This window comes from Scyliorhinus canicula, chromosome 13, assembly GCF_902713615.1.
Source record: "Scyliorhinus canicula chromosome 13, sScyCan1.1, whole genome shotgun sequence".
In the NCBI taxonomy this organism is placed as follows: Eukaryota; Metazoa; Chordata; class Chondrichthyes; order Carcharhiniformes; family Scyliorhinidae; genus Scyliorhinus; species Scyliorhinus canicula.
In genome coordinates this window covers 28,119,764-28,133,011 of record NC_052158.1, presented here as the reverse complement: position 1 = coordinate 28,133,011, position 13,248 = coordinate 28,119,764, and the positions used below count along the sequence as shown (strand labels likewise).

Below are 13,248 nucleotides of genomic sequence, written 5' to 3'. Positions count from 1 at the left end.
AAAATGCATTTTATTACAAACGTGTCAAAAAAGTTACAGCACATAAACACCCCGGGAAACATGCTTCCCAACAATCAATTATACAGTTTGTAAAATTTTTCCCCTTTTCCACCCTTCTCTCTCCCCTGTACTCCACGATGAACAATTCCTCAAACACGGTCACGACCATCCCCACCTTGTCTCAAATCCCTCTGCCGAGCCCTTAGCTCATACTTTATCTTTTCCAGGCGCAGGAAGTCGTACAGGTCACCCAACCCGGGCGTGACCCACGATGGCGATGCCAACTGCCACTCTAGTAAGATTTGGGGCAGCAGGGTAGCATGGTGGTTAGCATAAATGCTTCACAGCTCCAGGGTCCCAGGTTCGATTCCCGGCTGGGTCACTGTCTGTGTGGAGTCTGCACGTCCTCCCCCCCTGTGTGCGTGGGTTTCCTCCGGGTGCTCCGGTTTCCTCCCACAGTCCAAAGATGTGCGGTCCCTGAACCTATCCCTAGCAACCTTAAATGGCATCCCTCCTAAATTGTCTCACCGTTCCAACTCATTCACCGGAATACCGCTTTTCCCTACATTCAGCTTATACCCCGAAACCTCCCCAGCAGGCCCATGATCCTTCCCATACTCCCCAGCAGGTCCAAAACATACAACAATAGTTAGTCGGCATAAAGCAACACCCAATTGTCCCTCTGCCCCCTCATTATCCCCCGCCACTCCGCCAACCCCCTAAGAGCCATCGCCAAAGGCTCTATGGCCAATGCAAACAACAACGGCAACAGTGGGCACCCCTGCCTTGTTCCCTGTGTAATTCGAAGCTCTGAGTTCATATCATTCGTTCGCACACTAGCCCTTGGTACCACATATAGCAAACGTATGTTACAAACCTTTCCGGAACCTCAAACAAGTACTACCACTCCATCCGGTTCAATGCCTTCTCCGCGTCCATAGACACGAATATCTCCGGTACCAGGGCTCCCGACAGATTCATGACTATATTCAACAACCATCTCATATTGCTCGAGAGCTGCCTACCTCTCACGAAACCTGTTTGATGCCCCCCCCGGGTCCTCCTTATACAATCCCTGGTAATACTCCCTGAATGCCTCATTTATCTTCCCAGGCTCCGATACCACATCCCCAGGCCCAGACCGCATCGTCAATATTTCCCTGGACGCAGCCTGCCTCCGCAGCTGGTGTGCGAGCATGCGACTCGCCTTCTCCCCATACTCATACTGCACCCCTCTTGCCCTACGTAGCTGTCCTACTACCCTCCCCGATGTCAGCCTATCAAATTGGCCCTGCAATCTTTTCTTCCTCACCAATCCCCGGTGGGTACCCTCGAATAATCCCTATCCACCTCCACTGTCTCGCTCATTAGGCGGTCATATTCCTCCCTCCTTTCCCTATCAGCGTGAGCCTTGAACGAGATAAACCCCCAGTCCACTGCCTTCAGTGCTTCCCAGAAAATGGCTGTCACCTCCCCATTTTCGTTCAACTCTACATGAGCCTTATTCGCTCTCCACACCTTGTCACAAAAGCCCCCGTCCGCCAACAACTCCAAATCAAACTTCCACCCTGGCCTCTGCCCTCGTCCCAGTCTGAGCCAAATCTCCAGCCAATGGGGCGCATGGTCCAAAATATCCCTGTGTACTCTGCCCCATCCACCCCGACCAAAATCTCTCGGCTCACCACAAATAATCAACCCTCATATACACCTTATAAACGTGTGAATAAAAGGAATACTCCCTTCCCTCCCGGGTTCTTAAAGTGCCATGATCCACCATACCCGTCCTTTCCATAAACCCACCCAGCTCCTTTTCCATTCGTACTCGCCCAATAGCCCTAGCGCCTCACCTATCCACCTTCAATTCGAGGACACGGTTTAAAATCTCCTCCCGTAATCAACTGGTGCGTGGCCAAGTCCAGGATTGCTGCCAGCAACCCTCTCAAAAAACCCACATCATCCCAATTTGGTGCATACATGTTTACCAACACCACCGGTGTCTCTTCCAATACACCACTCACAATCACATATCTCCCACCCGGACCCCTCACTTCCTTCGCACTCACAAATCCCATTTTCTTGCTCATTAAAATTGCAGAATTGAATCCTGAGTGGAAAACCTGCCCAACCCACCCTTTCCTTAACCTAACCTCGTCCTTCACGTGGAGATGTGTCTCCTGCAGAAAGACCACCTCCGCTTTCAAGCTCCTGAGATGCGCACCCATGATCTTCTAACTAGTCCATTAAGTCTCCCCCGACGTTCCACATCACCAACCTTACTGGAGGTTTACGCCTCCATTCCCTTCTATCGTCCGTCAGGGTGGCACAGTGGTTAGCACTGCCGCCTCACTGCGCCAGAGTCCCGGATTTAATTCCGGCCTCGGGTGACTGTGTGGAGTTTACACTTTTTTCCCATGTCTGCGTGGGTTTCCTCCGGGTGCTCTTGTTTCCTCCTACAGTCGAAAGATGTGCCAGTTAGGTGGATTGGCCATGCTAAATTGCCCCTTTGTGTCCAAAATGTTAGGTGGGGTTACGGGGATAGGGTAGAGGCATGGGTTTAAGTAGAGCGCTCTTTCCAAGGGTCGGTGCAGAGACAATCGGCCGAATAACCTCCTTCTGTACTGTTGATTCTATGATCCTCCCACTTAACTCCAGCCCTATAATTCCACCCTGTACCTAGCCCATCCTGGATGGTACCCCACTTCAACCGTATTCCCAACCATTACAAAATGCCAGCACCCCAGTTCCTCAGCAGTGTTCACTCAGTTCTCCCCCAATTTATGCTCCTTGATGAAGTCCTCAGCCGCTTCTGTGGTCTCGAAGTAGTATTCCTGGTCTTTAAGCCCAATTTCGCCGGGTAGAGCACCCCAAATCTGATCCGCCACCGGTACAGCACCATCTTGGTCTTGTTGAACCCTGCCGCCATTTTGCCAACTCTGCTCCAATGTGCTGATATATTCAGAACTGGTTCCCTTCCCAGTCACAGGTGCGCTTCTCCCTGGTCCAACGCAAAATCTCTTTCTCCACAAATTTTGAAATTTTGGAGTCTCACAATCACTGCCCGCGGCGACTCCCCAGCTATAGGCTTCTGCCTCAAAGACTTGCGTGCTATGTCTACTTCAGGGGCCTTGTCCTTCACCCTCTCTGCCACCAGCATCTTCAAGATATGCCTTGTTGCACTCACATCTTCCACTCCTTCAGGCAGGCCCACATTCACAGGTTCTGCCTTCTTGAGATGTTCTCTTGCTCCTCCACCTTTGGACAAATACATAGAACATACAGTGCAGAAGGAGGCCGTTCGGCCCATCGAGTCTGCACCAACCCACTTAAGCCTGTCCCCGTGACCCAATAATCCTTTCCTTTTTAGACACGAAAGGCAATTTATCATGGTCAATCCACCTAACCTGCACGTCTTTGGACTGAGAGGAAACCAGAGCATCCGGAGGAAACCCATGCAGGCACAGCGAGAACGTGCAGACTCCGCACAGACAGCGGGGAATTGAACCTGGAACCTTGGCGGTCCTGACCACTATGCTACCTCAATGTTTTGCAAAGATCTCCTATGAACCCCTCCAGTGCCACCACTCGATCGCTGTGGTCCAAGGTCACTCCTCGGACCTGCGACCCCTGTACCTCCAACACTTCTCCACCTGCTTCATCGAGCTCTTCAGGGGTGTGACAATGTCTTCTGTGGCCTTTGAGCGATCCTCCCGCATCTCCTTCCCCTGCTAGCGGAATTCCTCCTTAATAAAAGCCATCAACTGCTCCATCTGGGGCTTTCCACCTTGCACCAGGCCTTCCCACTCCGCCATCCTTCCACCAGCTACTGCGCTCCAGGTTTCCTCCAACTATTTGGCCAGGTCTCTCACCGTCTTCTGCCAGGTTTGGTAACCAGCGGACATATTGCACCCAGGGAAAACTACCCCGACCTTCAGCCACACCTTTCACCCAATATCTGGTAAAAAGAGCTCTTTCCTATGCCTTCGAGCAGGAGCTGCCCTGTGTGTGACCACTCACACCATAGCCGCTACCAGAAGTTCTGTGTTGTATTAATGTTTTTCATGTGACCTCAAATAGACTATAATTCCTCCTTTCTTTGATTTCAGACTGTTGGTGAACAGAGGAAGAACCACAGGCTGGTGAGTATCTCTGGGAGCGCCATTAGTCTATACTTGGGAAGCAATGACAGCTGTCCTTGCATTGAAATACCGCACCAAATTGTTCATTGTATTGGGTTTGGGCACTTTTCTTTCTCTCCATGGCAGCCAAATGTATGGGTTGGGGCAGCACGGTGGCGCAGTGGGTTAGCCCTGCTGCCTCACGGCGCCGAGGTCCCAAGTTCGATCCCGGCCCTGGGTCACTGTTCGTGTGGAGCTTGCACATTCTCCCCTTGTTTGCGTGGGTTTCGCCCCCACAATGCAAAGGTGTGCAGGGTAGGTGGATTGGCCTCGATAAATTGGCCCTTAATCGGAAAAAATTAATTGGGTGCTCTAAATTTATTTTTAATAAGTGTGGGTTGGAACCAAAGTTTGCCGGTCCTTCTGCAGCACCCAGCCGCATTATACCAATTCAGACTCCTCTCTTTCTACAGGGAAGGATCCGGATCCTCCCTGCAGCAGCATTGCTAAGATTAGGCTGGGCTGCTAAGATTAGAGGTGTGCTGTTGAAATAAATCCAGAAAATTCCATAAATATATCAAGTGGCATCAGAATTTCTTTTTCGCTCTTGGGATGTGGGTGTCGCTAGCTGAGCCAGCATTTGTTGCCCATCCCTAGTTGCCCTTGAACTGAGTAGCTTGCTAGGTCATTTCACCGGAGGGCAGTTAAGAGTCAACCGCATCGCTGTGTGGGTCTGGAGTTGCATTATAGACCAGACTGGGTAAGGACAGCAGATTTTCTTCCCTGAAGGACATAGTGAACCTGATGAGTTTTTACGACAGTCGACGTTGGTTTCATGGTCATCATGGGACTTTTAATTCCAGATTTAAAAAAAATTAAATTCAAATTTCACTATCTGCCGTGGTGGGATTCGAACCAGGACCCCAGAGCATTGCCCTGGATGTCTGGATTGCTATTCCAGTGACAATACCTCTACGCCACTGCAGATGAAGAGCAGGTTAAAGTTTTGGGTCTACATTCTTTATCCAAACTGGAATTAAGTACATCCAGTAATGCAACTGAACAAAAGGGAAGGGGATCAATAAGTAAGGGTCAAGATGCACATGCTAACTCATTGGTATTCACTGCATGGTCCTCAGATTGCATGTGGCCAGCGCAAGTCTTTTCTCTGTTTGGCATTATCATGTCTCCCCAGGCTGATTTTTTTAACCATATTATGATGATGAGTTGGGCTGCAACCCCATGAGCATTTGGAGACACGAGTTCCTCCTCCTGTGAGGCAACAGTGCTGACTGTGAAGCAAAGACTCCAGTGGGACAGCCCTGGGATTGGTTTCAGGTCTCCTTGACACATGCTTGCAGATTTTCTTTTTCTTGAATCCGCAGACATGGCCGATGAGACCCCAGCATTGCTTCCATCAGAATCTGTAAAATGATTGTGGAAAACCCCATTACTCACTGCTCTCATTCCCACCCACCTCCGCCCTTCAGAACTCCTTCCCAAACTTGCTATTTTTCTCATAAATATCACTGTGTTAGCTCCTATCAGAGGCCGTTTAATGGGTTTTACGTGCTGACGGTTACTTCTTTGAGTGCACATCTGGTGACTCGTGGTGTGGTGCTAGTGCTGCAACACCTGACAGCGTCACATATCTGCACTGACTTTCTTCTGGTTAGAGTTCATTACATTCCCTTGAATTGTACTTGTTTGATGCCAACATATGGGGATATCTTTTGTACATAACTGCAAAATGATTTTTCACAGTGAAATATTTTTTACAATCCCCACCCACACAGAAAATAGGGTACTTCAACCAACAGTATGCAGACCAGCTCAACATGGAGGAGACAGCGACAGAGTACCTCATGAGAAACTTCAACCTGCCATACCAGGATGGAAGGAAATGTCTTGGACGCTTTGGCCTGGAGAGCCACGCCCATACCATCCAAATCAGCAAACTCTCAGGTACTGAGTGGGTAGGGTCAGATTGGGTGGGGGAGAGGAGATTGATGCTTGGAGGAGGAAATAAAGGGTCAATTATTTCTTACCAGTTCACTGACTGATTGATAGTGGCAACAAAAACACTGGTTGTTCCAAATCATAGTTATAAAATTATTTAAATCAGACATTTTATGCAAGCATAAATTGGTGGTGCTAACTGGAATTGGCACGTGTGCTGCTTTCAACATTTACCTCACAAAGCAGTAAAAGTAAGTTAACAAAACATAATACGATGCAAGATGTCCAGTAACAGGTAGAAATCTGCCTAGAGACAACAGTGGCCAGTATTCAAAAGGCCGCAATCAGATGCTTCCCCTCCAGTAACGAGTTTCGAAGGCAAATTAGATCATCAGCTGGAATGGCTTATGAGTGGAAACAGTTTACATAAACGATTGGGAAGATCAATGAGGTATACATATATTAATGAAGTTGGTGAAGCACGCAACCAAATATATAGACGGTATAATCAAAGGAGAACAAAGATAATTGGCCGATCGCTCAGAAGGCAGGTCAAAGATCATAGATATATTTTGGAATAAGCGGTATGTTCTGCATGTGTGTGTTACTTAGTCTACCTTTATTGTCGTAGACTAGCCCTGTTCGTATGTATTTGTCTTTACTTTGATAAATAGTTTTTAATAATTGTTACAAGATGGCTCGGCTGCTTATTCTCACTGGGGTTTCACTTGTCTCCTCACACAATCTATCCCCACCCCTGATGAACCAGTGTTCCGAGTTGGGAAACCGTCACAGATAACATCGGAGTGCTTTGTGACGCAGTACCGGGCCGGTTTACAACCTATACTCCCACCTTTCTTGAAAACACTGCTGATTTCTGGGCTGAACTCCAGGTCTGCAGTCACTCACCCAAGTGACCGTTGATCATATTCGAGTCCAGATCGCCTATCATCAGTTAGTGGGTGGAGCTGTGCTGCTGATGCATAGCATTTTCTGAACTTTGAACTTGCCTGTTTCCTTGTGCTCTGTGCAGTCATGTTGCTCATGTCACTATTTCTGTTGCCTGCAGGTGGCCAGAAAGCAAGAGTTGTGTTTGCCGAGTTAGCCTGCCGACAGCCTGATGTACTCATTCTGGTGAGTAACACAGCCATCCAAATCAATGTGACTCAATCTCGGGTGTATTTTCTAACCTCCCCTGAAAGTGGTGTTATCATTCCCCATATAACAGCTACCCCTCGGGTACCTCACCCTCATACTTCATGTGTGAGTACGGGAAGGCATCAGTCATGGGGAGCTTTGTGAGCATGCCTGATTTTGTTCTTGCCATATGATTATGTCAGAGCCCACTTTGTCCCTTACCCAGGAGCATTGAAAACAATTACAGCACTCCTACTGTAACCTTGGACTGACAGCTAACTGAGCAGAGAATGATACCTTTGAGTCTTTATCGCTCAATAGGGACAGTTACTCAGGGAGCCTGTACTTTTGGGCTGAGTGTGATCAGGAAGAGATAGTAACTGAACTATTGAGTGGTTTGACTCCACCATTGGAGGAAAGTGGAAACACTCGATTGTATTATCTTGTGGTTGAAACATGCAGTCGAGTTGAGAGCCATCAGTTGTAGTGATGGCTGTCAGGTGGAGAATTAGGGTGAAGATGCAGATCCTTGCCAGCCATGTCACAAAAGCTTCCCACATGATATGTGCAGTGGAGAGACCCAATAGCAGAACTTTAATTTGCTCTTAAAGGTGGAATCCTCCAAAATGTGGACCTCCCTTACCCTCCAGCTCTGTGAACTGGGCTTCCCCCTCAGGACTGTGCTCAGAATTTTACTGCAGTGTTGCAGGCCACACACAGGTTAGGGAAGGGGCTGCACTAGGGAAGGGCCTTGCCTACACTCCACATTGAAAGGTCTTCAGCTGTGAAGCAAGTTAAAGTAACTGCATTGTGAAAGTTGGATATCATCGTGACCAGAGATTGGGCGTTGACTATTTCCTTGGGCTGTCCCCACCTTGATCTCGAGCTGGTGTTTGGAAAGTTCAGTGGCATTTTGTAATATTTAGTTAAACTGGAACCAAATGGTTCCTACTACTTTCCACCCCTGCTCTCTCCTCCTCCACCGCAAAGAAAATTTGGAGATCTGTGTTGAACTTTTTCTATCTGAGGAGCGCTAACAAAAAGTCAGAAATTTTCCTTGCTTTCAGAGTTTACATTTTAAGGAAATGTTCACAGATCCGTTTTCAATTTCAGGATGAACCTACAAACAACCTTGACATTGAATCCATTGATGCTTTGGCTGACGCGATTAATGTTTATAAAGGAGGTGAGTGCTGTGTGGGTGGGAGGTCACGGGGAGGAGGGGGATGTAATCTCATGTGTTTGTTTGTGTTTCTACCTCCCTGCTCTAGAAACTACCTGATGTTGACTCCCTGGGTGAGGAAAGTCTTCCTTGAGATACCGAAGTATGATGTAGCACAGGAGAGGCCATTTGGCCCATTCTGTTAGAGCTATGTAATTGGTCCCACTTCCATTTAGCCCTGTACATTTTGTCCCTTCAAAAATTTACCAGGCCATGTTTGTAAGTTATCAATTAATCTATTTCCTTTTATCCTTTTTGATACAGTGCATTTAGAACATAGAACATAGAACAGCACAGAACAGGCCCTTCGGCCCTCAATGTTGTGCCGAGCCATGATCACCCTACTCAAACCCACATATCCACCCTATACCCGTAACCCAACAACCCCCCCCCCCCCCTAACCTTACATTTATTAGGACACTACGGGCAATTTAGCATGGCCAATCCACCTAACCCGCACATCTTTGGACTGTGGGAGGAAACCGGAGCACCCGGAGGAAACCCACGCACACAGGGGGAGGACGTGCAGACTCCACACAGACAGTGACCCAGCCGGGAATCGAACCTGGGACCCTGGAGCTGTGAAGCATTTATGCTAACCACCATGCTACCCTGCTGCCCCTTTGATTGGATTTTGCTGCATTTTTAAACAAAAACACTCCGGCAACATTTTCTCTTTGATTACTTTGATCATTTTGAACAAATCTCATCTATACTTTCTCTATTCTAAATGCAGCAATTCCAGCTTCTCCTGTTTCTTCATTAGTCCTTCATCCCTGGCACCGTTCTGGTCTATCTATTCTTCATCCTCTAAGGGACTTGCAACTTCCTAAAGTGGTGCCACTTAGTGTGCTGTCGATCCAAAGAGTCACTGAATGTTGGCAGTTTGTTCACGTGTGGGAACTGTCACTTCTGAAGCAATCTTTTCTTCCCCGAACGTCCAGATTCATTTTCCAGCAGAGATCAGTATATAGCAATCAGTGGCAGACATTTTCCCTTTGTTTCTTTCTGTATCCCCACCACCCCTGCCCTTCCACTGCCTTCAAAAATGAAATGGTTACTTTCCATTGGTGAACTTAAGTTTTGAATATCAGACAAGCCAGATTCATTCCTTGCCACTCACAGGAGTTGGTAGATCAGAACGGGGAAATCCTAGCTCTTTCACCCCCTTCCCTGTACACTTCCACACCTTTGCCAATGTAAAGGACATTGCTCGTGTTAATTCAACACAGGCTCCAGTCTGGGTGCGTTGGTAACTGTGCCTCTGCCACTCCTGCCGGCTGGGTACTCCTCGAGCCCCGTGGTGGTTGCGGCCCTGAGAGTTTGGGGGCCAGTGGAGGCGGCATGTGGGAGCATCGGTCTAGGCCCCAATTTGTGATAATCACCGGTTTGCCCCGGGGAGTATGGATAGGGGGTTCCGGGTATGGCGGAGAGCGGGGATTGAGAGGATGGGGGATGTGTTCATAGAGGGTAGCTTTCCGAGTATGGGGGCGCTAGACAAAAAGTTTGGGCTGGCGAGGGGAAACAAATTCAGATATCTGCAGGTGCGGGTCTTACCTTGTAAACAGGTGGCAACCTTCCCGCTCCTACCGCTGAGGGGGATTCAGGATAGGATCGTTTCCAGAGGGTGGGTAGGGGAGGGGAGTGTTTCGGACATCTATAAGGAGCTTATGGGGTCGGAGGAGATGCAGACCAAGGAGCTGAAGCGCAAGTGGGAGGATGGTCTGTGGGCAGACGCGTTGAGTAGAGTCAACACGTCCGCAACATGTGCCAGGCTCAGCCTGATACAATTTAAGGTTGTGCACCGGGCTCACATGACAGTGGCCCGGATGAGCAGATTCTTTGGGTTGGAGGACAGGTGTGCAAAATGTGCAGGAGGACCGGCGAACCATGTCCACATGTTTTGGACATGTCCAAAGTTTCGGGGTTTTGCGGACGTCATGTCCAAGGTTTTATAAACAAGGGTGGCTCTGGGTCCAGAGGTGGCGATTTTGTGGTGTCGGAATATCCGGGAATCTAGGAGGAGAAAGAGGCAGACGTTCTGGCCTTTGCTTCTCTGGTAGCCCGGAGATGGATACTATTAGCTTGGAGGGACCCAAAGTCGGAGACCTGGCTACCGGACATGGCTGGCTTTCTCTGCATGGAGAAAATTAAGTTTGTCTTGAGAGGGTCACTGTTAAAGTTCACCTGGAGGTGGCAACCGTTCGTCGACTTCCTTGCGGAAAATTAATTGTCAGCAGATGGGGGGGGGGGGGGGGGGGGGGGTTGTGGAATAGTTTAGGTTAGAGTTGGGGTGAATAAGGGTGGGACCTGTATGTAAGGTAAAGGGTTTTTGCACTATGTTTATGGCTTCATGTATATTGTCTATTTTGTTGTCGTTTCTATACCGAAAATACCTCAATAAAATGTTTATTCAAAAAAAAATTCAGCACGGGCTAATGCCAATACACGACATTTCTGCATAATGCACAATATGTTAATAATGTCTGGTGCTGTGTTAGTTCAACCTAGACTGATACATCGCCATAGTGCAGGACGACTAGCACAATCCCAGCACAGACTCTTACTGTGATGCATGACCTGTGCTGTAATATTTCTTCCCTTCTCCTTGAATAGCTGTAATCATCGTGAGCCATGATGCCCGGCTGATCACTGAGACGAACTGCCAGCTCTGGGTAGTGGAGGAGCAGTCAGTAGACCAGATTGATGGCAACTTTGACGATTACAAGCGTGAGGTGCTGGAGGCGCTGGGAGAAACCATTAACCGCAAGCAGAAGGATTGAAACCGCAGGCCTGCAGACTCGCATCCTTCCGGCCACCTCGGCAATATTATAAACTCACTACAGCCAGATGTGAAGAAGCCTCACATTGAGAGATGCAGAAATTATTTATGACAATCTGCAGCCTTCTACTTGATGTTGTCTTTAATACTTTTTAAAAAATGCCAAACGGAACTATTTTCAATTTATGATCCACAAGTGTTCACTTCTCTTTGGGGTGGCAGAGTGCCCTCTGAGTAATAAAATATGGTAAAATGCTGAAAATATGATATTAAAATAATGCTGGGCATGGACAGGTCAGTCAGCATCCAGGTGAGGCGAGACAGATGCAACATTCTGGATGGGCTCTTCAGAACCGAATTCGAAGTACTTGCCCCTGCTGTCCAAACACTGATGGGCCTGCTGTACTTTGCCTGGTATTTGGGTGTATCAATTTGTGGGGGGAGAGAGAACCGGGGAGAGCCTTTTGTATTTCAGGTCAGAGATGGGTGTCTTGCTTGGGTCTTTTTCATTCAAGAGTGACAGCATCTAACTCTGCTGTTCCTTGACAGATCAGTCTGATCTTTATTTGCTGCATTTCACTTGAGGGCGATTTGGAGGGAGATGAATGGGACCCAAAGATGCATTGACACACCGTCTATGTTAAACTAACATCCGCTTGGTGGCAGAGTTGACCTCCCTCCCAGGCCACAGGATGGATCTGAAATTAATTGACCGGAAAATAAAGCTGCCTCAAAAACCTCTTCAGAGATAACAGCAGCAGCAACACTGTCTGGTGGTTTGCCAATGCTGTCAAGTTGTAACATTTCACCAGTTAAAAATTAGATTCTGGATGTAACAATTCCTGATCTATCAGAGTGGTTTCATAAGGGAACACAAGGAAATTAGCCAGAAATGTGACATTGCTTCTCCATAGCATCACTCAAACCTATTTTTCACCCACATTTACCCGAAAAGAAAATCCAGCACTGGAAATTAAGTTTAGTTGCTGTTAACCACTCCTGGGAATGGGAGAGATGGAATTACAGGCTGCTACCCAGCCAGAGCAGTGAGTGAGTCACACACAGTTGTGACTTATGGGTGTAAAGCTAAATGCAAAGACTGGAACTGGATTTTTAAAACCTATTTTGTAAGCATTTATGATTTTAATATGGAACATGTGCGATTCCTGCCGCCTTCGCTTGTTTACTGCAATTCAAGCCAGCTCAAGCATACCTGTCCCTGGAATTTAGAATGCTTGCAAGAGACCTGAAAGTGTTTTATGTTGAATGAGATCATGTTAAATGAGATGCAGATAACGTGGCGTCTCACTATCATAGCAGCAAAGTGGCTTCAGAGTCTGTGCTGTATTTGTTTGCTCAATGACTCAAAAATTTGAACTGCCATAAAGGTAGGAATGTTGAAGCACACTTGACCAAGCTTTACTCTGCATCAAACCTATGCTCAAATTAGTCCCGGAAGCCTAAGATAAGCTGCTTTGTTCTGCATTTAACCCACTTTGTGCCTTCCCTAAATTGCTGCTGCCAGTGGTAAGGCAGGGGAGAAGTGGAGCAAATGAGTCTGAAGCAGTGAAAAATGTTCCAGTCTCTTCCAACACCGATCACTCATACTGTCACAAACTCTTATTTGTTCATCAGTGATGGAATATGACTTGCAATTACAATTCCCATGTCAGGTTATGTTTACCTGTGCTGCACAAGTGTATGGGATAAGCCCTGTGGAGCGGCTCAAATATATCTGATGGGCTGACTAAATGTTGCAGCAGTTTGATCCAACAGTGTTTTTAAATCCGCTCCAGACCCTTGGGTCAAGTTTGGGATTGCATGGTGGACGTGTGATTTTTTTTTTTCCCTTTACCAAGGAATGTTCTACTTTGCATTTGCACTAATCCTGTGGCAAGTAGAAATAACCATTTGGTCCATTTGCTTCACAGGATTGTTTTTTTAATTGAATGGCAAACAAAAACCACCATCTAAGCATACAAATAAAATTATTTTACACAAAAAGACTTCCTTTGAAAGATGCTGCCATCTGT

General features: G+C 47.5%; 1 protein-coding gene across 3 annotated transcripts in view; it reads left to right on the top strand.

The window, feature by feature from the left end:
• Nucleotides 1–12,034, top strand: part of abcf1 (ATP-binding cassette, sub-family F (GCN20), member 1) — a 99,324-nt gene extending 87,290 nt beyond the window's left edge. For all 3 annotated transcript variants that reach the window (XM_038816630.1, XM_038816631.1, XM_038816629.1), the window contains 5 exons: nucleotides 4,104–4,136; nucleotides 5,912–6,080; nucleotides 7,144–7,208; nucleotides 8,325–8,397; nucleotides 11,050–12,034. In XM_038816630.1, coding sequence (XP_038672558.1) covers nucleotides 4,104–4,136; nucleotides 5,912–6,080; nucleotides 7,144–7,208; nucleotides 8,325–8,397; nucleotides 11,050–11,216 — 507 coding nt within the window. In that variant the 3' untranslated portion in view covers nucleotides 11,217–12,034. The remainder of the gene's footprint in view (nucleotides 1–4,103; nucleotides 4,137–5,911; nucleotides 6,081–7,143; nucleotides 7,209–8,324; nucleotides 8,398–11,049) is intronic.
• The last annotated feature ends 1,214 nt before the right edge of the window (nucleotides 12,035–13,248 follow it).